This window comes from Zonotrichia leucophrys, chromosome 6, assembly GCF_028769735.1.
Source record: "Zonotrichia leucophrys gambelii isolate GWCS_2022_RI chromosome 6, RI_Zleu_2.0, whole genome shotgun sequence".
NCBI lineage: Eukaryota > Metazoa > Chordata > Aves > Passeriformes > Passerellidae > Zonotrichia > Zonotrichia leucophrys.
In genome coordinates this window covers 12134636-12160761 of record NC_088176.1, presented here as the reverse complement: position 1 = coordinate 12160761, position 26126 = coordinate 12134636, and the positions used below count along the sequence as shown (strand labels likewise).

Sequence of the window (26126 nt, the reverse complement as noted above, 5' to 3'; positions counted from 1 at the left end):
TTTGGAGACTTATCCCTACCTCTGACAAAAGCCACGCAAGAAAGAGGCAGAACAGTGAGCATAGCTAAGGTTTCCTGATTGTGAGACCCTCCTGTTTGTTTCTGAAAAGTCCTTGAGTGCCTTTGCATGAATTTATTGAATGTATTTATTTATTATTCAGTAACAATAAATAAATAAATAAATAAATAAATTTATTATTACTGAAAAGTGCAGTTTTGCACAACTTTTTGACAAAGGGATGTATTCTTGTGTTGGAGTCCAGCCCACCCTTCCGCAGGCTGTGTCCTCTACTGCTACAAGCCTGTGGCTGGCTCTAGTACTGGGGCACATATGAGCATGAAACCACGTGGGAAGTAACTGCACTAAATGATTTGAGATACATTTAAGGGCAGAAACAAAGGGTTATGGTAGCTGAGGGAGCTCCAGCCAATTTCAGGGGTTGTGGGAGTTTGATGTCCCTTCAGGATCAGCTGCTAGCATTAAAAAGAAGGCATACGAGAATTCTTTTGTCTCCTCCCTAGATTTCATCCTGATGAGACCAATCCTGAGAGGCAATGAGAGCTGCAACCCCTGCCATGTACCCCCAGTGCCTTGTCAGCCTCAGTTTTTAGAAGTAACCACCGATTTTTTCTCTCACCCGCAGGTTCCACCACCTTAGCGGAGCGGCTGGGACTGTCGGCACCGAGCTCGCCCTCATCCACACCCAACTCCCCCACCGTCCTCTGCAGTGGTGTCTCTGGCCCTTTACTGTCTACGTGTGGCTCTGGCCCCCTCTGCAGCTCCATCAGTGGTAAGAATGGTGGGATCCCCTGCTGCCTTCCCTTTGCCTCCCTTCACAACCTCAAGCTAGTCTCCCAGAAGGGCTCTAAAACCACAATAATCAACAGATTATTATTATCCTGTCAGCTCCCCTGGGGAGGAAGGGAGAGCCTCTGCAAGGGCTATTTTCAGTCTGTTTTATGTGGAAGCTGCTTGGATGCCTAGACAGCAATATTTCTCTTACCCTTTTCATCGTGAAAGGTCCCAAGGGAAGCAGAGGATTTTCTGCCGCACGCATGGCCCTGTGATGCAGAGCTCCTTCTGGAGAGCTGTGTGGCACTGACATGTCTCACACTAGTTTGGACTGGAGCTAAAGGTCGGCCTACACCTTCCTTTTCTCCCTCCACACTCCTTCAGTAAGACACAGTATTGCTATTTCTAAAGTGCCAATGAAGTACAGATATTTAGATAAATGCACATGCAGTAAAAAAGTGTAGGCTGTTCTGCAGCACTTCTAAAACTTCAGACACCTGCACAGTCCCAAGGCATTGATGGTGGGATATGTAATTTACCAAATCCTTGTTGCATGGGAACAGCTGTCTCTTGGCTTGCTCCTCATGGGCAGCAGACCCCAGTAGATGTTGCCTTCCTGCTGCTTTGAGCCTTGGCATGTGAACCCGGACTCGGTGAGTAGGACAGCAGGTCACAGGAAGGAACCCTGGTCCTGGAGCATGCATTTCTGCTGGAGCATGGTTCGTCCCTCTGTGGCTGCAGGGCAGAAATTACCTTGGGATGTCAGCAAGGGGAGTGAGCATGGTTTTTTTTGTGTTGCAGGCACAGGTCCCAACTCTCCAAGCAGCTTGCCTGAGTCACCCATCTCCCCGTCCGTCTCAGGGCCCTGGGTAGATGAATGCACCATCTGCTATGAGAACGTGGTAGACACAGTCATTTACTCCTGTGGACACATGTGTCTCTGCTATTCATGTGGGCTGAAGCTCAAGAAGATGGCCAATGCCTGCTGCCCCATTTGCAGACGGGCCATCAAAGATATCATCAAAACATACCGCAGCACTTAGAGCAGCAGCAGATGCCTGGTGGGGACTGGGCACGTGGGGAGGAGGCTGTGAGACAACTCAGGCCTTGGTCTTTATTCATCACCCAGGAGATTCAAAATTCATCAACCACCACCAACCTGACCTCCTCTTCCTTGGACAACACATGAGACAAGCTTAGATGCTGCTCTTCTACCCCCCAAGCAAGCCCTGCGGCTGAACTCCAGTGTCAGGGAAGTTGCAGTGGACTACTCTCTCTTGTGGATTTTAAACTTTATCTCAAAAAATGCCAGCCAGTGCAATCATCCCTTTCTACACCATGCACAGCAGAGTGGAGTCTCCATTCTTTAACATAGACAGCAAGTGGTAAAAGGTTCAGTGCTACACATCTCCTTCCAGAGGCACCCCACATGCAGAGACAGCTTAGCAGAAGAGAAGAAATGAGCAATGTGTTTCTGTGTACAACCAGCCTGACCAGAGGAGGCTCCTTGGAAAGGATTGAGCAAGACAAGCATTGACCCAGCGAGGGAGGAGCAGTGAGCACACTCAGAGCAGGGAGGCTGGGGCCAGTGCAGAAAAGAACCCAAGAGTTGTGAGGCAACACCCACCCCATATCTGCAGACAGAAGAGCAGACTCTTGGAAGCTCCTTGAGGGCTGTCCCCAACTCCTCCTCCATTTCCATTCTCTGACAGAGGCTTTCATGGTGGTTTTGGCAACAAACACTGGCAACAGCTCTGCTCCTTCCCAGCAGCATCAGCCACCTCCTGTCACCACCCTGTCACATGAGGAGCAGCTCCCAAACCCCACCACCACCAGCCTGCGTGTGGTCTCCATGCAGCACGAGGGATTCAGCAGCATCTCTTCTCCCCTGGGCCTGTGAGAGAGGGAGACACAACTCCCTCACCTTTCTCCCCCTGCCATCCAGACAGCACTTGTGAGGAAAAACCCCAGCCTCACGGGGGAAGAATGTATAAACCCACACGTCTGTGGGTTACCTTTACTGATAACTTTATCACTGTGCTTTAAGACAAAACCAGCCAGGTGGTACTCAGCTCTTCACAGCCACACCGGCAGGACACAGCTGTCCTTATGTGTTAGGAAGTAAGGAGTGAGAGAAAAATAACTTGAGGGGTTTGGTTTGGTTTATTTAAACAAATCTCCTTCTCTGCTGCCTGAGTGAGGAGCCCGGCTGTGCCCAACAGGGACAGTGATGGCCCCCACGGTTCCCATGCCAACATCTGCTGCTCTGCCATGGCCAGAGGTGTGACCCAGGGCTGCTGGCCCTTGGGGCTGGGCTGTGTGGCTTGGCAGCAGCAGGAGCTCTCTGCCTCCCTTCCCAACCCATCCTGCTCCTTCCTGGGCTGCAGGGGAGGGAGGGACTGTGTCTGGGTCCTGAGGGGTCAGGGCTAGGGTGCCATGGCAGTGGAGTTTGCCCCCACCACATCACCCACCTGGCCAGACCAGGGAAGGCCATGGAGTCACAGCCTTCCTGCTGAGCTTTCCCTTGCACCTGAGCATTTGGCCATTGGTGGGACAGGGGGGAACAGTGTGGTGAAGGGATAACAGTATTTAATGCACACATGCACTTGCTGCAGGGGACATCATGTTCCCCTGCCTCCAGCAGCAGGTGGGTTTGCACCACCCACACTGGCAGAGGCTGATCCTAAAAACACCTGGAAAACAGATCCTTGCTCTGTCTCTCAAGGAGATGCAAAGAGACTTCTCACAGGGGAGCACATTGTAGAGCCTTTCTCTGAAGGTGCCGCCATCACTGCGGCCTACCCAGGGGCCTGCAGCTCCCCGAGCCTGCCCTGCAGGCAGCACTAACTTGAATGCTGACACTCTGGGTGACAGGGATTTATGACATTTCCTGGCATACCTCTGATGTACAGCCCAAACCCAGCCCTGTCCCAGCTGTCAAAAGCTCCAGAGCTCATGGCTCCCATTCCCAGATGGCCTCACTGAGGGGCAGGAGGAGGCTGGTTGGCACAACCTGGGGGGAGTCAGAGCAGCCCTGCAAGGAACATGGCTGGTCCTCAGGCACACAGCCACTCCAGCTGTGACCAGCACACACAGGGAGCCTTTTTCAGTAGTTACACAAACTCCAGTGCAAAGATTTCAAAAAGGAGGAAGCCAAGGCATAAGAAGGTGTTGATGAAAGAGTGGATGTGGGAAAATGTGCAATAAGCAGCCTCCCGAGCCTTCACCACACCAGTGGGACCAGTCCCACTCCATGCAGGGAAAGCCAAGCAGTAAATTTTATTTTTCAAGAAATTCCATCCATGGGTACCAGTGCAGTGGTATAAATTCCCTTTTCACCTTTTGAACTGAGAGTGTTTTAATATATTAACTGTGTTTGTTTTACTGTGGACCAAACTCTAGGAGTTAAGAGAAGCTGAAAACTCCCCCAGCATCTGAGTTCAAAAATTGGGGTTCAGTCCTACCCCTGCACAGGCTGGCCTCCAGCTGTAAGCAGGGAAGAGAAAAAGGCTCTCTCCAGGGAGGAAAAAAAAAAACCAGCAAAACCAGTAAAAATAACAAAAATCCTAATCTTTTGTTTTGTTTGATTGGTGTAGGTTCCCATGTACCTCTGTGTTGTGTCATCTGCATTTCATTGCTTTACTTTAAGATGTTTTGTGTTCTGTTTAAAGACAAGAAAAACTCATTGTGAATAATTGGATAACTGTGATCGTGAATAAAGTTGATTTAGATATCCTACAGCAGCACGGGTCGCTGAGGATTTCCCACTTCACGAAAGCAGCAAAACACAATGGCCAGCACAGTGTGAGGCTGAGGTAAAAGCAAGGGTGGCATGAGAGCCTCTTGCTTAGGGGGAGCTAGGGGGAGACATCTCAGACTTTCCTTTAGCTCTGGAGGATGGGAGGGCATTGGGAGGTGGGTATCAATATCTCCTTGGTGGACACCACACACGTGTAAGGAATACAGAAAGGTACAGAAGTAAAAGCAAGAGTTAACATAATTTCTGAAAGCTTAGGCCCCACACTCCTGAGCCTCTTCCTGCCCTCCCTAGAGAGAAGACACAGCTTCTTTACTCCACTGCCTTGATTACAGTCTCTTCTGTAACCACAAAAAAGCACCCTCCACCAAAGAACTTGTGCTGTGAGGAAAGCCAGGACATGCTGCTCAGCCTAGGAGGGGGCAGGTGGGGTGGCTGAAGATGAGGCAGAGCATCATCCCAGCCCTGGCAACAAGCTGGGAAGGCCCACTGACAATCTGTGGTCTGGCCAAGCAAGATGCTGAGGTAAGGTGCAGATGCTTCCTGGGTACATAGCAAGGGACACAAGGGCCCAAAGGCAATTTGGATTCTCCAGAGATCATGCCAGCTCCCTCAAAACCCAATCCTCTGCTGCAGGTATCTGCTCAGGAGCACACCTACAATACAACAAATGGGAGCTTTTTCTCCTCATCTTTTTGTTTAACTATTCAGTAGATGAGATTATCTGGATCACATTCTTGTCATGGGAAGAGGTGGCATCTTCTCCCTCAGTGGGGATGCTCCATCTGCCAAGGGTCTGGGACAGCCCAGGAGTGGTATCCTCAGCCTCTCTAGTTGAAACCATTCTACTCTAACAGTTCCTCAGTGGCCTGAAACATTCCAGGCTAGGTAAAGTGCCAAGCCAGCTTTCTCCAGCACCAGACTGAGGAGATCCCAGCTGTTGGGACAAGGCAAGTCTGCACAGTTGTGTGCTGCTCTTCAAGAGCTGTTCCAGCTCCTGCTTTCCCGGGGACAGGATGACCTCTAGTGGGTCTGGAAAGCCTCCTCGTTCCCTCAGGAGCAAGGGACAGGGTTGCACAGCACAGAAAGCCCTAGGACCTGGCAGCACTGCCTTGCTGGATGTGCTGAGCCCAAGCACTGCCACAGATTACAATGAAGTGCAAACGCTCTGGGCCAAACTCAGATCTCCTTCCTTGGCACCAGCAAGAGGTACCGTGGCACATCTGCCAGGTTTCCCTCTGCCAGCCTCAGCCTGTGCAGCCTCTCATGCTGCCATGTGCAACAGCCCCAATGAGCTTTGCATCCTCATCTGCTGAGCATCCTGCTGAGCATCTGCTGGAGTCACCCTGCCCTGCCTGCCCTCCCTCCCCACATCCAAACCACAACTGTAATTTCGCCATTGCTCCCCGAGGATTCTCCACCAAGACCAGCTGGGGTACAGAACTGACCTTCCCCAGCCAGGGTGCCCCAGCCCATGCCGCTGATTCAGGCAGGGCTGCTCGGCTGCGGCACAGCCCGGGCGGGCGAGAAGGAGGCGGAGGAAGATGAGAGGGAGGATGCTCCGAGACTGGTCCAGGAGCTGCAGCGCTGGTCCAGCATCGCCACCTGGTGCCAGGCGCCCGGCCCGGAGCTCAGCGCCGCTCCTGCCGAGATCGATTCTAACAAACACTACAAATACATTACAGTAGCACCAGAAAAATTCAGTCTGGAGTGCAGCACAATTCTGGTAGTGGTTCTCCGAGAAAAAGGGCCAAGAGGTGAGCAATTAACAGTTAATTACAGTGTACAAGGAGATACATTAGTAAATAAATTGCATCAGCCCAAAAAAACCTTTTCAAGCTGGTTGGCTCACTCAGCACAAAGGGAAGAAAGGGCACAGTTTCCAGTCACACTTGGCACCACGTTTGTGCCCAGGACTGTGTGCTGCATCAGATTCAACTCCTGGCATCCTTCAGAGAGCAACAGGACTCCTTGGGCACCACTCACCTACATGCCAGCACAGAGGAACATCTACAGTCAGGCTGGGAACTGAAGAGATAAAAAACAACCTTGTTTTCTCTCTATATTACATCCCTTGTTAAAACCTCCTTACCCAATATATCCCCTAATCCACTGCCTTTGGCATCCCCAAAAGTTGTCCCTGCATAAAAAATACAAAAATAAAGCATACACTAATAACTTTGGCCAGGGAACAAGACAAGGTCCATTTAACCTAAGATGAAATTTGCAACTGGATGAACACACAAATTAAAAGTTATTTTGGGAAAGATAAATTCAGTGGAATTCAAGTGGAATCAAAACAGTACTGAAAAAATTAGAAGAAAAACCCCAACAAAACAAACCAACTGGATCACAATTAAAAAGGTCAAAAATTTATTTTTCCTTAGGGCATAAGAGGCATTGTAAACAAAATACCAACAAACAAACAAACAAATCACAAGTCAATTCTTACAGTCTGCAAGCATTTGAAGATAGAGTACCCTTTTCCCACCTCCCCCCAAACACTGCAAGCCTGCTCAAATGGTAACAGGCAACAATCCTGGGCCCTGAAGGTCCAGGGGCTTTTGCCATGTCCCAAGCTGGGACTAAATTTCTCATGTAAGAAGGACACTGCATCTGTTTTATCAAACTTAAAAAAAAAAGTCCAACAAAATATAAATATTACAGACAAAGATCAGATTTAGCACCACCTTTGGTCCAAGCAGTCAATGAACTGGGAGATGACAGGTACATTTTGTTTAGCAAGTCCTTTCTGCCTGAGTCTTTGAAAACATTAGAGGTTCATATTGCAAGAACTTGTAATTTCTCTGAGAAAACACTTCTCAAATTCTGGCAGTCCCTCACAACCTCCCAGGATCCTGCACGCAGGGAGGGGGGAGCATCCTGGCTGGGCAGCAGCACCCAGGTCAGCAAAGGTCCCTCAGAGTGCTCGGCAGAGCCCTGTGGGACATGGCAAACACTGTGCCAAGGGTCTGCTCCTGCTGTGGCCCAGCAGAGCTCTGACTTCAGGCACGGAGCAGGAAGAGCAGTGACAGCATGAATCCTGAATTTCCCTTTCCACCAACATCTGCCACCCTCCACCACCTGTGAGCTGCCAGGGAGGGAGATGGCAGATGCCCGGAAGGAGCTGAAGTTGCCTCAATGTAAGTTATTTCAGCATATCTGGAACATGCAAATCAGGAGTTCTTTTATCAGCTGTAGTTTACTCCAAGGCCTTTTTAGGCTCATCTTTTCCAATACACACATGCCCATCAGATGCATGGCTCTGAATTTTTGCAAAGAGGTGTCACTGACCAGCTCTAGTGTATGCCAGGACACAATCACAAGGACCTGTGACTTCCTAGAAGAAAAATTAGGTTAATACAGCACCTGGCCACATTTTATGTTTCTTACAACTCCCTCTCCTATAAGTGTCCAGAACTCAAATCGTCTTTTCCTTTCCTGCAGGAATTTTTGAGCAGTCTTGATTAACCATTATTAAATACTGTTCAGTTCCAAAATAACAATAGCTCTAACAAATGCCTATAGAGAAATGCTGAGATCTACTTTTAGGCACAGTAATCTGAAGTCTTTGTTCTGCATCTTCATATGTACAATTTCCCAAGACAGATGGTATTTCTTATTCTCTGTTGAGAGACCCATGCCGAGTTTCCACCTTTACAGAGACATGATTAAAATTTCCCAAACAAGCACTTGTTTTTACTTCACTGCTTTAGGACATGCTGCTCTAGGGAAAAATCCCCAACCTCAATTGCTTTTCATTGCTTTGCAGTTCTCTGAGCAAGCAGTTGGTTGTGGCACAGAGAGGAGGGCAGCCCCTCTGAGTGCATTCCCTGTCCCACACAGGGCACAGCCATGAGGACAGCTCTGAAATAGTTCTGGACTGGGTACTGCAGTCAAGTAAAGTCTGCAAATTTGGATTAAGGGGGAGCTTATGCTTTTCACAGCTCATTCCCCCCACCACTGTCATATCCAGAGCAAATGAAAACATTGTGCTATGATGATTTCATTAATTCTTGCTGGGATAAAGCCACACTTCTGTTGTCCCAGTCACAGAAACAGGCTCCCAGTACCATATATATCAGCAAAATCCTCACAGGTCCCAGCTGACTTGTGCTGAAGCCTGAGGGAAATTTCTAGAGAGGCATTTGGCAAAAAGGAGATCTGTATTCTCCTCACTGCTAATACATCTTTTGTGTTGGCCCACAGAAAATTTTCTCATTTTGTTAACCAGTACTGTAATCTGCATCCAGTCTTTACAAATGTTTATACACAGACTCAGGAACTGGTCACAAAAAGATCTGTTTTGTGCCAGTTCAGACAGACTGGGGCATCTAATCCCGCATTAACAGTAACTCTTGCCATCAATGGCAAAAGATGCTGTTAAGTGCAGAAAGTGTCACTTTCCTAGATTTCAGTTTTACTGGGACGACTGACAAAGCCAATATTTTTATAATGCATATAATTTCTTGTCCTAGGAAAACCCCTCACAGACTCAAGCACATCTGTACCCTTGCAGAAGTTGTTCATTGTACAAACAGTTTTATCCAACTGGTCAGCATCTCAAGTTCATTAAACAAAAACTGAACAGTGTTTGAAGCTACAGTTATTATTTCTGTCCCTAGCTCACATTTGTTATGACACATTATGAATGTCATGATATCTATCACCTCTCTAAGAATTAATTCCTGACCAAAAACTTTAACATCTACATGATCAACAATATTCACTCCACTGCCTTCAGTGGAGCTGGATCGGAGGCCAAAACAAAATATGGTCCAAAGCTGTTACCACAAAAAAGGATTTCCCCAGACTCATTTTCTTCCTCTCTTAGCTTAACTTGCAACCCAAAACAAACTAAATGGTCTCCTGCCCATAAACTCTCTTAAAAAAAAAAGCAAACCAAGAACAAACAAACAAAAAAAGCTCTCAGCTAACTCCTTCTCATATTTACTGCAACAGAAACCACTCCAACTTCTAGACCTTTTCCGAAGCAGAACAGACAAATTGGTTCCCATATTAAAAACAAAACAAACAAAAGACAAAAAAGTGTCACCAACTTGACCACACACACACTAAGACCAGCCACACATTTCTCTACCTCTGGTCACCGACATACTCTCCCAAGACTCCAAGCTCCCCCAGGTACATTCCCACCACCTAACCACTAAAAAACGGAGCTCTACACCAACACAGAAATGACAACAGCATCTAGTTTTCAAGGTCACATGAAGAACACCAACCACCCAAGAAACCCACTGCAAAATTTCACTTAGACCAGGCCTAGATCCATTTTTTTTTTTTTTCTTCTTGGTCAACTAAAACTTTGGGACAGCAAACCCTCTAGGAGCTTCTAGTACAGACATGTGTCACTGCTCTGCTAATGCAGAGGAGAACAAAAGCTCAAACAAATTTCAGCCTTTCTTCACCAACAGGTTGAGGTTCCCAGGAACTCACTACCCACAGTGTGCAGAGATAATCTGGGCTAATTAACAGCTCTGGAAACAGCTACAGATGTACACAGGCATCTGAGCTGCTTTCAACACCCACCTGGAGTTACCCACATCTGAACTTTAGCCTAAGCAGCAATCAATCAAGCTGCTGGCAGGGCTTCTCCTGATATGACATTTGATATTGAGCCTTAAGTGAGGAGGCTCATCTACATGATCCTTCCTAAACACTGTTAGCAGAATAATAAGCACTGCTGTCTGCAATTAAATCTGCACTAAAGGAACAGCACTGATGTCATGTGCAAGTCAGCCAGACAGCAGAAATGCACTTACGCTGTACACTACTGACCCCACTTCGGACCCTCAGTACAAAAAAGTCATTGTAATGCTACACATGCTTTGCTTTTGCAATATTCCAGGTTTGAGCTCATCATGAGTAATAAGCAAGACTTTTCAGCAAGCCTGATCAGCATGACACAGAAAAATTCCTCCTAGCAACTGGAAACAATTCTAGCTTCCTCCTTCCCTGAAAGTCCAAGACAGAAAGTAGTTAAGTCAGCTATTCACTGAAATATTTAATTTTTAAAAAGGTTTATTTTTCTTTTCTTTTTTATTTGTTCCAGTTTACTAATTGCTACAGGCCAAGCTCCAGTGACTGCACTATTCTTTTCTGTCCTGCTTCAAGGGGACAGAAACAAACTGAATTAATGTGTTCTGGGGGGCCCAGAGTCAGGACAGAATTGAATGCCCCTCTAGGGGTTTTGTTTATTTATTACTACTTCCCTGGTGACCCAGAAGCAGTTCAAGAACAAGCTCTCCAACCACAAAAGAACTGTTTGCACAGAGAATGCTGCCACATTGCTTACCTTTCAGTCATCAAATGCAGAGTCAATAACACCTTTGATGGGAAATATCTGGAGAAACCTGAAATATTTACCTAAATATTAAGTATCATATTTTGAAAATTTTCTTTCAGTGCCAAGTGATTCTCCCTTCCACCTGTTTTTCTCCTCCACTAAACAGTGACCACTGTAACCTAACAACCCTGAGCATCAGGGAAAGGTCACTGAAGCCAACATTTTTCCAGAAGCACTACTAGCACCAGGTTGTTCCTGCCAACATGGACAGGTTTAGAACAGCCACGCTTGCCCAGTCCACCAGCTGAACCTTGGTGTATATAAACTCCCAGACACACAAACTGCCTCATCTGCAACAAGCAAATAACCTATGTTTGTCTTCTGTTGGTGGACCGGTGGCTTCACGATACAGATTATCATAGTATATTAGGGACTGAAAAAAAATCAACTTTTCTCAATAACAAAAATCCTGTTACAGAGCAGTGATGTATTTAAACCATCTATACAGAGAAAGCACCTGCAGTGTCAGACCAAATAATTCATGGCCTTATTAGAAACATCTTTTTCCTCATATTTTATCTATCTCTCCCCCTGCCAATATAGTTACTTCTAATTTCTTTTCTAATTTCTTTCCAAATGATCAACATAATTCCCATAATTTCAATTCAGTAACAAACAGGAGTCTCAACTCAGGACAGTAGTGGCTTATGCTGACAAGAACAGGTCTGTAAAACGCCAGTGTGAAGCTTAAAACCAAATTTATTTATAAAAAAACCAAACACAAAACAAAAAAGATTGCACTCTCCAACTAAAAATCAACACTACCTTGATGCAAGAACAAATTAAGAACATAGTTGATGGGACCAGCCCAGCCCTGACAATATAAAATGGGGAAACTAATTTGTTCTGACGATGCCAGCCGTGTCCGCACGCAGTGCGGCGCAGCTTCCGCTCCAGGAATTGCTGCAGACTCCCGGCCCTGATGCAAGGGCACTCAAGAGAAAAGAGCTCCTCATTCCACCCATGGCCACCCTGCAAAACTGACACCCCAAAGCAGAGTTACAGGTGACTTCTTACAGATAACTATGTTTTGCTCCAAATTGGGTCTAAGATGGAGGAGGAAAAGCAGCAACAGCAACAAACATCCCAAGCCAAAGTCAGCTGACTGGGGGCTCCTGGATCCGGCCTTATGTACAGTACTTTGTTTGAAAATTACAGACACACACAAAAGACACAACTGCTGAGCAGCACAGAGGGAGAGAAAGAGCAGCACAAGCACTGGGAAGCGTTAGCAGAGGCCATCAAACAGTTCAAGTGTGCGGACACATTCCCATGCATCATCGCAGTGCTGGTCCCTGCTTCTAGCAAGCAACAAAGAGCAAATGAAATCAAAATAACTTAGACAAACACATGCTCTCAGACCATCCTACTGGTACTGATGGCAGCTATCAAACACTGCACTGATACACAGCACTTCACTACGTGGCTAAATAGCATCTGAAGCTGACACAGAAGGAGCTGCTGGTGATGGAAAAGCACCAGCAAATAGCAGCAAAGCTCCAGCTGGTTTTAAAGAGCTGCAATGTTGGCAGAACAGTGGATCATGGCAGAGCAGCACCAAGGCTAAGCAGCCCTGTGCACATTTTGGAGGTGTAGGAACAGAGTGTACAGGGCTTGCTTGTGCTGAGAACGGTCCATGCTGAGCACCCACAAGATCTTCTGTCAGTGTAACTCTACTGATGCTCGTGGGCCTCTTGCCAGTTTAGACAAGGGCATGTGAAAGAATTAAGTTGGCTCCTCAAAACCAGATTGCTAATTGGTAAAGTATTAGAGGTTCTCCAAAATCACGTGTTTGATATACTATTTCAATACAGCTGCAGAATTCCGTTTTTCTGTTTGAATGCAAAGGTCTCTGGTAATATTAAGGCTTTGACAAACTTAAGAACAGCAGGACAAAAACTAAGCAGAAAACTGAGGTACATCTCTCCAGAGTAATTAACTAGAGCCACCGGAGATGTACTTTCCAGAGCTCAGTGAGTCAAGTGCTCTGGCTTTCACATTTCTCTTGCACCTTACAAAAATAGTCCAGTTTTTCAAAGGTAGTAGATTTTGCTGCTACCTGTAAAGTCACATTATTTTTGACAGCTGGAAGTTCTCCTTCCATTCAAATAGAATTTAATACAATATCTCTTTTGAAGAGCAAAGTTTCTGCCCAACTTTATTTAGGACCTGACAGATCCACCTTTGCAAGCCAAGAAATATGAAATCAATATCCAAAACATCTGTGAAATTCTGCAGGTGAGAATTAACCCAGATAAATAGGGGGCTTTTTCTTCTTAGGTTAACAATAAGGGCAGAAAAGTAAGGACCTGTAAAAATATTTCCATAGCTCTTGCAATAAATACAAGTAACAATGCAGTAGCCAAACTTGGGACTGCACCAGCAGAATTATTTTCCCTTCTGAAGCTACCACCAAATCTGAAGTGCAACAGAGGACTTAACTAGCAGAGACAAACCAGAAGACAGAATCATGCATGGATGACATACAGAGTGTTTCAAGCATAGCTCAGAAGTCCTGTATTGATAAGGATGTTAATGCACATTCTATACATAATCCTGGCGACATGCTGCATAATCCCTATGCTTCCACTAACAGGTGAGACTTGTTTATGGAAAGCATCCATTCCCAACCCAAGCCACCCCAGCTGTTCGTCTCTACCTACCCAAGGGTCCTGTTTTCATCCAGTTGCCCCCTCCCCTGCATTTCCCCTTCCCTAAGAGTGCATGAATAGAGAATTGCAAACATTTCACACTGCACGTTCCACTCCAAGTCCTGGATGAGGGGCCTGTTTATTCTATGAATATTGCACTTATCCACTCATTGGATTTGCTTTTTCTCAAGAATGCAGAATATTTGGGAAAAAATAGAAAAAATAGTAGGATACAACACAGGAAAATATGAGTTATTAACAAGCTAGCTATGAAGATCTAAAATTAAATAGTACTAGTTCTATTCTGTTAATACTAGTAATATGAAAATAATGAATGCTTTATCAAATTCCCTTGATTTTCATATAAGATAAAAGCAGTAACTTTCTTTTTAACTGAGGAAAGCAATGAATATATATTACAATAAAATATGATTCATTAAGATCTGAAAGTGATGAAAACAATTATATAATGCCTTCGTCAAACTTTATAGCATCATAATGGAAGGAGTCTTTGGAGTACACATCCACAAGGGACAAATGCATTTTTTAGCTATACCCATGCAGATGTGAATTTCCATTTTGAAGAGTCTAGCTGCAAGACAATCCCAATCTTTCCTTATTGTGTATTTGCTACTACTGAATACATCAATTTAAAAACTTCCTGTTGACACATCAGTTGAGTACCTCAACACGTGCCCATCATCTCTTTTATCTTGAAAGGTGTGACTTGCAAAGAACTGGTACATAGGACTGCATGGGGTGACAGCTAAAACAATGAACAGGAATTGCCTCCCATGGGGAAGGACTCCTAACAAAATGCATGACTCTTGCTGTTATGAGGAAGTGTTTTGAAAGGGGAGACAAGGGAAACCAGCAAATAAACTTTTCAGGCATTATATAAACCTCAATAACGAACTCAGAAGTGCTCATTATTATTAAAGTTGCAGTATACAGCAAGACACAATTTTCACATTCTTTAATTTTGTTCTCTGGCATTGGAGTTTGGAATTTCTGCTGGTCCAAATTCAAGACTTTTTGGAAAATACAGAGTTTGGGTGAGAGCAGACAGCACGAGCAGCTGCCTGTTCCCCCAGAGGAGGGCCCCCTTCAGCTGCAAATGGCTTTGCTCAAGCCCTCCAGACTCTTCCTTTTAACAATCTGAAAGAGAAATTTAAACAGTACTATTGATTTCTGCATTGAGTGTTCACTGAGGTGTACATTACATTTAAATATTGCTCTTGATCCAGTGTCAGTTCTGACAAATTTAGTAAATAAAAGGTGACGTTAACATTTTTAGAAAAGAGCTAAAACATTTCTAACACTACACTGCCCTCTGAGTACTCTGCCAGGTTTTCCTGCCCTGCAGTAAGCTTTGCTGATGTAGCTTAAGGCCCTTCCCTCTGCTTCACAGCTAAGAGTGAAGGGCTGGTTATTTCAGGTATCAGTAGAACCGACCAAAACTAGCTGCTCGCCGATGGAAAAAATAATTATTTTTCTGATATCTCTCAGCTGAAAGCATCAAAAAAAGAGAGAACACCTCAGTGAGAGATGCTATGACAATGGTAAGACAGGAGTGGGAAAAATTACATTTGGAGTATTTGTTTTAAAAGTGCCCTTTTAAACACAAGCAGCCAAAACAACTACCAAGTGAAGGGAAGTCCAAATGGATGCTTTTCCACCAGGGTGGAAGCCAGCATGCCAAGTGGTGGCCAACAATAATTTCTGGCACCAAGTAGGCCATCTGCAGCCCATCCTTTTTGCTGGTACAGGTGAGGGCAGAGGGAGGCCACAAGTGTGGCTCTGCAGCCCATCTACAGGGTCTGGTCTCTCTCAGGAGGGCGTGAAGCCTTTGAGATGGGATAAAGCAGCAACTGAGCCATGGAACTGCCCTGTGAGAAAACCCTGGCAGTACTGCAGGCAGCCTCATGCTGTGCCACCCTGCCCTGCCTGAGCACTGCAAACCACCTCCCTGTAAAGCCAGAGCTGGAGAAGCAAGCCAGCAAGATGGAACAGGAGCTGTGGGACAGACGGACATCTGTCTCAGGCAGATCCTGAAGCCTCCTAACCTGAATCTCGCTGAGAACCTGCATCCACTGGGGCCAGCCCTGTGCAAGGCACATGGCAGACAGGCACTGGAACTGTGCCACAAACACCTGTGCCACCCCACACCCTGCAAGGACTCCTGCAGTTCACAGGTGCCCAGGGCTTGGCTGTGCTGGATGCAAATGTGAGTATTTCCAGCAGTCTGGGCTCTTCTGTCTCCTTGCTGCTCCTCCCTCCTTGGATAGGGGCTCATGTCAGACCATACCATACTCAAGAGAATTCAGTGGCTCAATGCAGAAGATCTGGGAGCTGTGCTTTACATCCCCCCAAAGAGATGACCTAGTGGGAATGTATTTAAACAAAACTTTAGAATATTTTAAATAATAAGTTAATTCTTAATAAATATGTGCTTCAAGAAAATGATAATTATATACTGCACCTTTAAATAATGCACTTAGTTCTCTGCATTGGCTTCCATTTTGGTTTCTCTTATTGTTAAAGTGCATTAATTCAAAATAATGAACCACTTCCGCATCATTATTGTTAAAATAAATCATAACATTAATACGAATTACTAAGTCACTACTATTAGTACTGCAATCTAGCAGATAACTCTATGTATTGCTCTATTTAATACTGTCCAGCAGAAGAATATAATACTTCTATTATAATCTCACAACAGCTCCAGCAGTCTTTTATGGCTGCTACCATATTAGTACAACTGAAAATGGGGAGAAGTATGAGAGACAGGGCCACAATGTCTCACACTGACACACACCCAGTGAGATGAAGCTAACTGGACATGCACTTACACATTGCATGGTGAGACATCAACATACAGAGAGGACCCTGCAGTGGGATATGAGCTGTTGTGCAGTTACACCTCCTTCTCCTGCCACCACAATTTAAAGGGATCCCAAACAAACAGCCTCCCCTCCCCACCTGCACGCAGAGAGCTGCCTGAACTACAGCACTGTTTGTAGCCTGTAGCTGTGGCACCTGGATGTTGTTTCAGCTACCGAAAGGACATCAGCCACATTAGCTGTAGGCAACTCTCTGTGTTATCATGGAAATTAATAAAACTCCCAAACCACACACACATACACACACACAAAAAAAAAAAGAAAAAGAAAAGAAAAAAAAAAGGAAAAAGACAAGGATAACATATATGTTTCCTTAATTTTTTTTTGGCAGTGAAACATCCCCAGTAACATATGGTCTTGTTGTGCTGTTTTACTCAGCCCCTTGATCTCAGATATTTTGAAGCCTTTATAACCTTCAACTTCCAAGCCAAATCAGTGTGAAACTGGTGGAAAAAAGGACATGTAATGCTTTGTGTAAACCAGTAGTGAAATAGTCTTCTGTCCCCCCCACCCCACCCTCCCTTAGAACAGATTTACAATGTTGCCTATTATTTAAAGGAATTAGACATTGATCTTGAGTGATTAACAAGGCCATTTAAGAAAACCCCCAAGCATGACTTCCTTAAGCACAATAGGGATTTAGTAAATTATGTTTACAGTACAAGGCTACCACACAAATAACTCCATGTTCCTAGCCTCTTCTGATAGGTATCTCTTCCACTTCCCACACTGTGTGCCACATTTCAAGACATGAGTTACAAAAGGCAAACAGAGCTGGAACTAGAAGAGGCAGCTTCCTGGTTAGATGCATTATAGACCAAATTGCTTTGATATGAAACCTCTGAGCCTGAGAAGCCCAGGCCCACTTTCCAGTACAAACGTACTCTTTGGATTCAAGTGGGAACAGAAATACATATTTGGCTCCTACTTCAGTTTTAAGTCTTTTCTGGTAAAACTAGACACACATGCTAAGAAAATACAGTAAACCCAGAATGCACAGAAAAGACAAAAACAAAACACAAAAGCAATTCCCCAAAAATATACAAATTATGTGCAGACTGAGTTTGATGGCTTTTTTTTTTTTCAACTCATTGTAAACAGTGATGTTGCGGAAGGTTACAAATTTTTCTCACTAATATCTTGGTGGGCCCTGCCAGCAATCAGCACCCTTGGATTTGGACCAGAGGGCAAAACAAGAATTAACACATCTGACAGCTTTGTCTTTAGTGTCTTAAGGGACTTTGTTGACCAACAAAAAGTTGGAGAACTTTTGAGAAACCTAACTCTGGGAAGAGAATCAACCAGTGTCACCTGGCAGGAGTCAGGCACAGAACCAAACATGAACCCTACACAGTAACAGACGTGTTTAAGCAAGGGGTTTGTAGGTTTGTTTTTACAAGCACCAGTAGGCATCACTGCCCTTGAACACCTGAAATCCCAACTCAAAGAACAAGACAGAATGAAAGGAAACAAAAAGCCCCCAACCCACACCACCTGATGGCCTTTTCCGGTGAGTTAGTCGTAACAATACTGAAATCAGAGACCAAAACTCTCCATGATGAAAGGATGAAAAGGCTCCAACTCTGGACCTACCAACTGTTGAGTATATTAAAAAAAAAAAAAAAAGTGAACATCTCCAAAGGATTAGAGTCCCTCTGTGTTTCAGAAACTTTCATTTGCTTCTCACTTTATGTTGTGGAAAAGCATCCATAATTCTTGGGTATTCCACGTATTGACAAAAATGAGGAGAAAGGGAGCCAAGATTGTAAAACAGTTTGGCACAGAACTCCCCAGGTAGATGCATGTGTATTTCTCTCACAAAAGGCACACATTTGGTTTCCTATCAATAATGGGAAGGATGGGATGTCATACCCTGTTACACATACAAGATTATTAACAACTTCACAAAAAGGCATTTGACTATGCTGCATCTTCCTCGTAGTTGCTTACAACATGTAAACCCCACAAACCTCTCCAGAACATGGCAGATTTGTCCTCATATAGATTCCTTTGTACAAACTGGAGCACAGGGAAACGTCTTTTTGTGTAGCAATTGTTTTTTCCACATGTACACAGCAGGAACAGTATAAATTAGGGAGGTTAAAGATATTGCAACATTAGTTCTTTTTCTCCAAATAATTTGAGGGCACCCAGCCTTTGAATGGCTTCACACCACTCATTATCTGGCAGTACCACCAGCCGTTCGGGTTCCTTTCGAGGACCTCCATGCAGACACCTTCCTGAAACCCCGCAGTCTCCTCATCCCCTTCATAGTCTGCAATGGAAACATAGATGTCCTTGAGGTTGTTGTGGATGAACTGGGATTTCTCAATGGGCTTTGGCCTGACTGTGGACACAGGGATGCCGTTCCTCTGCGTGGGGAGGTTGGAGGTGCTCTCAGAGCTCTCTGTGCCCAGCCGCTCCGGCTGCTTTCCCTTTGTGTCACCGGGCTGTGACCAGGCGTTGCTGAAGGAGGAATTCCGACGGACGGTCCTAAGTTGATCTGTGGCTGTTAAAGACTCATTCCTGCGCAAGGAGCACGACAGGTTGTTATCCTTTGGTGGTGGAGACACAAACACTGACTGCGGACGGACAGCAAGTTGCCTCACACCATTCCTCATTTTAACTGGTCCTGATGCTTTGGAAAAGCCACCAGGAGGTTTGCTTGGGATGGGTGGTGTTGCACGTTTGCTCTGGTTGATGGTGTTCAAAGCTTGAACCCTCTTCTCTATCTTCTCTAAACTGTTTGACTTGTTTTCATTTTTCCTGTTCCTGGCAAAAGAGGAATCAGTCTCTGCTGATGTAGTTTCTCGCTGGTTATCAGGGAGAGCCAAATAATGGGAAGGAGCCCAGCCTTCCATGTCTCCATACTTCAGGTACCACCATCCACTGGCTTGCTTTTCCAGCACTTCCACTTCTACTCCTGCTGGGAAGCAAATTTCAGAATCCTGTACCTTTTGGTATGAATCAGTGGTCACATAGAAACATCTGGAGTCATTTTCTTGTTCAGTTTTGGCAGTGTGGCTGGAGGAGAAGACGCCACGGGAAGGAGCTGTGATGAAATCAGCCGAGCTTCTCCGAACAGGGTCATCCTGGTTATCAGAAGCGGTGCGTGGGGGGCTTGCAGACTCCTCACTTCTTGAACCTTTGAGTCCACCTCTGAGCTGCCCAGTTGGCCTCAACTGACGCCTTAAAGTGCTAATGTCCATCTTTTCTTGGCTCTGAGAGTCTGCCTTGTTCAGGAAGGGTTTGGGCCTAACGATTGGCTTTGCTCTGATGGAAGGACTCTGCCCGGGATCTTTCTTCATGCCTGTTCTTGGCACGCTACGTAAGCCAACATCTGAAGCTGATCTTGGTTTTGTCTCCTCACTCCTGGAATAGTGACATTTTCCAAGATCAGGCTGAATGTTTTTGTCTGTTTTGAGCTTCATGAGTGATGATTTCGGAGAGCTGGAAGATGGGGAATTCCTTCGGATCAAGGAGAGAGAGGAGCTTTTCTGAGAATCAGAATCCCCACTAGATTCCTTGTTGGACAAAGCATCTTCCACATAACGCCTGAACCCCTCGTTCTCATAGATGGTTTCTTCTTCATGAGCAACTTCTTCTGAAGACTCTCCTACTTTGAACTTAGCTTTCTGAAGTGACGACACAGGTGAAGGCTTGAGGGGCTGAAACAGTCGTTTTTCAGGAGTGCCCTCTTCATGGTGACTTTCACTCACTTCACACTCAGAGTCAAAGCCAAAGGCAGGTACATCATACTCAGGTTCTTCGTATTTCAGCTTGTGGGGAGAGTCCTGGGCATCTCCTGAAGAAACTGCTCCAGGAGTTGTTCCTTCTTCAGAGTCCTTTGGTTTACTGGGAGGTGCTGGGGGTGGAACCTTTGGACGGGTTAAAGTACTGGTTCTTCTGTTCAAATTTGGTTTCTTTCTCTTGTCAATGTAAGATGCTGGAGCCCATCCTTCCTTCTCTCCAATCTGCACATACCACCAGCCCCCAGAATTCTTTTCGATAACCTAAGAGGCAACAAGGAACATGTTACTTAGAAAAAAATCTCAACTCACTGCTTCCCACTCCTCCCCTTCCAATCCACTCCCAAGCAACAGATAAATATTACAATTTTTCCAGATACACTGTTAAGGCTAACCTCTGCTTTTTGTCCTCCACGAAAGCTTATGCCATCAGAGATGCATGACTGGAACTCAGCAATGGTGTAATATTCCACTTCCACGGAGGGTGGCTCTGGTGGCTTGGGTAACTGAAAACCCTACGGCAAATAGGATGCTTTGTTCATTTAAACCAAAGACACAGTCAGCTAAACAGCAGTATGAAAAAAAAAAGGTTTTATTCACTAAGACTCTTCCTTCTTCCTGTGCTACTTCCTAATGCTAACTGCCCAGTTCTCCTGAGCAGGAGCTGATGTATTGATATGGGCTGAAAGAGAAAAAACCTCTCAACATATGCACTGTTCATGCCACCTTCACCAACTATTAAAAGTGTAATAATCTTTACCTGAATAGTAAAATGTTGTACTTGTGGGTGATGAAGTGTGAGCTGCCACTGCAGTCACACTAAGAGCAGCCAATTTACCCTCAGATTTTGTCCAGAAAGACTCAGCTCTGGATAACATGCCACAACTGCAGAAAATTGCATTGCAACAGATCCCTAACAGATTCTGCCTGTCATTAAATACACTATCTTAAAATATCATCCAAATGAATCATTGCTCTGTATCTGCTGCTGGACTTTTTAAACAATCTGAATAAGTGAGTGATGTGAGCTAATGGGCATCTCTTGTAGCAAGAAACAAGGATAATATCATAGACCCCCCCCCGCTTTGCCCAGCTGAAGTGCTAGAAGGGAAGGACTTTACTGCTTGATCAAAACAATTCCAGTTCCTCCCCATAAAGACGCAGAACCTCTACTCAATCCCAACACAACCTTGCCAAAGGTTCTGTAAGAAGTGAGACACTGCTATTTACAGCCATTCTGGCAGCATAGCAGGCTCCTCCAAAAGCTAAGTGCCTTTACATTAAGGTGCCACATTTTAGAATATGCTACAATTATTTTTTAACGTGATAAATGAGAAAAGGGTCCTTTCAGGAATTTCAGTATTGAAAGCTTTTCAGATGAGCACAGTGCTCATCTGCAGGACATCTAGGTGAAGCTGCACAGCTTCTGCACTTCACTACTTAGGGTTCTGTGAAAGAACCATAGGTCAGAGCATCCACAGACAAAGCACAGGACAGACAAAGACACAAAATGATCCTGAGCCATCAATGCGAGAAGGGCAAATCACACACTGTGCTTTATTCTCCTGCTCCTCTATATCTATGATACCCTTTCTGTAACTAACAGTCGATGTTTCATCACGCACAGCATGTGGCATCTCACAGAGAATGCAGTTTTGCACCTTAGGAACTGTGTCTAACAATGTTATAATTGAATGTTTCTGCACTATAAATGCTGAAATACAGCAGAAGCACAGCATAATAAAATGCCTTCAGATAATAGGATAGTTTGGATTAAAAGAAGAAAATTAAAACCAGCAGATATGCTCAGGGTTTCACATACAATATCACTGTTATTTTTAGCATGGGATTAAGTGTCATAGTCTTGCCAAAATAAAGTCTAATTGAAAATAATGCAAAGAAAAATAGGAAGAAAATGCTAATATGCTATTCATGTAGCTTGTTAGGAAGCATCTCTGGTGACAGAAAAATTACAAGTCACATACAGCTCATAAAGGGTACAGCAAAGATTAAACACTATGCATTGCCTAGATAAACAAGCTATTAGCATGACTTTTTGTATAAATATGCTACTGACTAGTTCCTATTGAAGATGACAGTTCTAACCTCAAACTGGTACAAACTTCCAGGATTCTAGCCTTGGGGATAAGAAATCATAGGGGGTCTCGTTCCTGTAGCACACATCCTTCCACAGGATTCTGAGCCACTCCAAACATGCACAAGAGTGAAGCTCAGCCACCTCAAAGAGGGCAGCAAGGGAAGGAGAGGACACATTCCCAGTTGCTTAAGACAAGAGAAGGTCGGAAATTTCAGTCTGGGCTAAAGACACCCAGAAGACATTTAAACCTTCTGAGTCAGCCAAACAAGTTTTAATGCACAGAACACAGCAGCTTTATCCTATTCTCCCTTCAGACCTGATTAGTTGGGGCAATATTTTGAAAAACAGAAAATGTGATTTATCATTAGGATGCCCTGTGGTCTGCTCAACACTTAAACAATGAAATGAACAGGCATGCAAATAAAGGATCCCTCCCACCTTGCAGAGCTGCACAAAGTCTCACAGAGCACCCAGACACCTACCCACTGCTAAGATAAACCATAAACCAATACACACCAGACTGGACTCTCTTCGTGGGGGTGGCCTTGTTCTTAGATTTGGAGAACCTGAGCAGGAAAGGGAACAGGGAGAGTTTATTTAACTTCACAAGTGCTGCTAAACACATTTTTCAGCAGCTCTCTGCTGTTACATAGTTTGAGAATAGAAGCCAGTATGTGCAATATTTAAGGCATCTCTATGAAACAAGATAGGAAACTATGAGAATATATTAGAAATACCAAGGTAGCTTAGCTATTCATCTCTGCTAAGCCAGCAAATTTAAGAGGAAATCACTGCCAGAAAGCAGTGGATTGTATTTTCTCCTGGATCTGACCAGCTCCATTGGAGACTGGATAACAAAGGACTGACTAATACCTATTTTCCCCCCAGCAGTAGAAGTAATTCACTAAACACTCACACTGTCCTCTCTCCTGTTATTTTGCCATTCCTTGCACAGAATAGCATCAGCATCTGCATTTTGCAGATGAAGTAGTAAAAAACATCATAGCAACTTGCCCCCAGGAAAACAGCAGAATAAATGCAAGAGACGACACAGGTGGTCTCCTCAACTTGAACATGCTATCACATTATCTACTTTTCTGGCCTAGAAGGGCACATTTTAGAGCTTTCAAAAGGGAAAAAAGTATTCTCTGGTAAAATTACCAAATCAAACACATGTAGGCTAAGATAAAGAACCACCAGCCAGCCCGTGTATAAAGTGAAGTTAAATTTTATCACTACTAGTGAAGGATCACATTCTGGATCCCTCTTGATACATCTACAGGCTATGCAAAGGTCTGCTTGTGTGGACTTGTCTGTAAGGCCAGGACATGTGGGACCTTAGCTGACAGGCAATGCCAGCCCTGAAAGGCAGAGAACAGGAATTCACTGCAAGCCTGTGAAAACCCGGACTAATGTACTGCCTTACTTATTTGAGCTCTTTGTGGTGCTATCCTTGCTATGGCTGGGGATCCCTGGGCCAGTTTGGAAGCCTGCTTGTCTGGAGTCATCATAGCATTGCCATTAGAGTCATTGCACAGGATGGGCAAACTGATTTCCTTCTTGGTGATGTGAGTTTCTGCAGACTCATTTTCTACTTGAGCTTCCTTGTCAGTAGATGACTTCTTGTTCAGCAGGTTACTGATCTCCATGATGTTTCCTATGATTTCCACTGGCCCAGTTAAGTTCTTTTTCCTAGATGGAAGATCATCTTTAGCCTTCTTCAGATATGAAGCTGGGGCCCAGCCTTCTTTGCCTAGATACCTGGAGAGCCAAAAGGAAACACCATCACATCAAACACAGCCTTCTCATGCATTTGAGATAGAACAGATAAAGCAAAAGTGATGGATGAAAACATCAAAGAAAGTTTGCAGTTCTCAGATAAGATTTTGTAGTCCCTACTAATTTATTATCTATTGATTAGACATATCAAGTCAGTTGAGCCAGCAGTGAACTGTGTAGATGAAAGCCACTAATCATCCTAGGGAAGGAGCCTTTCTGGACAAGAAATAGTTACACAGAAGGTAAAGAGCTTCACCAGGTTGTTTTATGCCTCCCCTGGACAGTACTAGGCAAACCTAGTATTTTTCCACACAGCAAAAAAGCAAACAAGTAAGTAAAATATTTTAATAGTTTTAAACTTCCTATTGGCAACTCAGATCGAAAATGGGCTAAAATAAGAGTGTACAACACCTTGTACAGAGCACCTGCACCTGCAGTTTAAGATCCTTGTGCAAGTCTCCCTCCCAAACTATAAAGAACGCTGGCCCTCCTTCCATAATTCCCAGCCCTGCATGAGCAGCTTTTTGCCATGGAACATGTGGGACTCAAACTACTGCAGCTTCTTCTAGCACTGCAAAATCAAGAAACAATTTGTCTGAGGAAAAATGGCTTTGATGGAGACTCATTTTCCTGAATAAGCTAGAGGCAATTTGAAGAAATAAACTGGGAAATGTTAACAGATACCTGAATCCAGTACGTGCTCCTGAAACACCACCCTGAGCTGATCATGCTACACTTCAAACTGACGTAATTCTTCCACAACTGGGCTTTAGGGGAGATTTCTTTTTCTAACTCCTACCATTCCTAACACCTCAGCAGGGATTTCAGATTACAATCAGACTCCAGGGAGGACCATGTGGATGAATTCTGCTTTCCCTAATGAAACCCTAACTTGCTACAGTGAGAGTCACTGAAACCCTTCTCTCTACTCTCTCAAGATACCCAAAGCAGGCACTTGAAGTGTAAGTGAGAAAACAGGCATCATTAAAATCCTGGTGCTCAGGAAATCTGCAGGAAATACAAAGGTAAAAACAGGAGGACTCTAAGGTTCTTTATTGAAAAGGGAGCCTCATTAGACAGCAGAGGAAAGAACAGAGGCACATGGGATATGAGCAAATCACTTCCTGGCAGGTGAGTTTCTTTGTCATGACAGCACTTGGATGCTGAGGTTTCCAGTGAGATTTCTGCATCAAATCTCATCCTGGTCTTCCTCACGACATCCACACACTTGAGAGTGGCTCTGGGACTTTACAGGGAGAACAGGAAAATGCAGTGTAGATTTTATTCTCTAGACTTCTTTATTACTCTTCCTGTATAAAAGCAAATACAATTCTAGCAATGACTACAAGGATCTTTCTGTCCAAAATCCTGCCTCTCCCTCTTCACCCACCTAGACCAGGCAGGATACCAGAGATTCTGCTTCTCCTTACATACTTGCCTTCTGTCACACATGAAGGTAAATATGTATGATCTCTCCTGCTCAGAGAGTTTAGTGGCAAGTTTTCCCAATGATTCTGATGTCAAAGTAAAGCATCCCAAGAGCTCTGAGCTTTCTGCGATGCATGGAGACTAACAAGAAGTAGCAACCTGGTACTAACTTGATTTGACTTCAGAAAGATACACAGCATCTACTGTGTGATGCTATGTCAAGAAGCAATTTGAATCTATTCAATCTTGTCCATTTTGAGACTTTTCTGCTAGGCCTCAAACCAAGCCAAGAAAGGAAAAGGAAATAAGGAAATGCCACAATTCCTGTGTGTCAAGGCATCATCCAGTGCCATTTTCCAACCCTGAAGACTTTGGGTTTCATTCTCTTTTGCAGCTGACAGCCCTTTTGCAGAGACCAATGCTCTCTGCTGCCTTTGCATCAAGGAAGTTTTTTTAGAGGACATTTTTGAGTTTATATGATGTGGAGGTGTAGAGGTCTCCATCTGTGAGAAAGCCACAGTGGTCAATGCACTGAGCACTCCAGTTCCAAAGGTTACTTGCAACAGAGCTTGATTGTGCAAAATCACCAAGAAAAAACA

At 44.6% G+C, this 26126-nt stretch overlaps 2 protein-coding genes across 10 annotated transcripts in view; one reads left to right on the top strand and one right to left on the bottom strand.

Moving 5' to 3' along the window:
* Positions 1-4532, top strand: part of NEURL1 (neuralized E3 ubiquitin protein ligase 1) — a 141448-nt gene extending 136916 nt beyond the window's left edge. For all 3 annotated transcript variants that reach the window (XM_064716854.1, XM_064716856.1, XM_064716855.1), the window contains exons 5-6: positions 644-790; positions 1594-4532. In XM_064716854.1, the coding sequence (XP_064572924.1) occupies positions 644-790; positions 1594-1835 (389 nt within the window). In that variant the 3' untranslated portion in view covers positions 1836-4532. The remainder of the gene's footprint in view (positions 1-643; positions 791-1593) is intronic.
* A 2370-nt stretch (positions 4533-6902) lies between these two features.
* The window catches only part of SH3PXD2A (SH3 and PX domains 2A), a 241674-nt gene continuing 222450 nt past the window's right edge, over positions 6903-26126 (bottom strand). For 6 of the 7 annotated variants that reach the window (XM_064717415.1, XM_064717418.1, XM_064717419.1 and 3 more), the window contains 4 exons: positions 23747-24081; positions 22837-22886; positions 20618-20737; positions 6903-20486 (listed from right to left, as the gene is read on the bottom strand). In XM_064717415.1, coding sequence (XP_064573485.1) covers positions 18591-20486; positions 20618-20737; positions 22837-22886; positions 23747-24081 — 2401 coding nt within the window. In that variant the 3' untranslated portion in view covers positions 6903-18590. The remainder of the gene's footprint in view (positions 20487-20617; positions 20738-22836; positions 22887-23746; positions 24082-26126) is intronic. The other variant, XM_064717417.1, reaches the window with a different exon arrangement.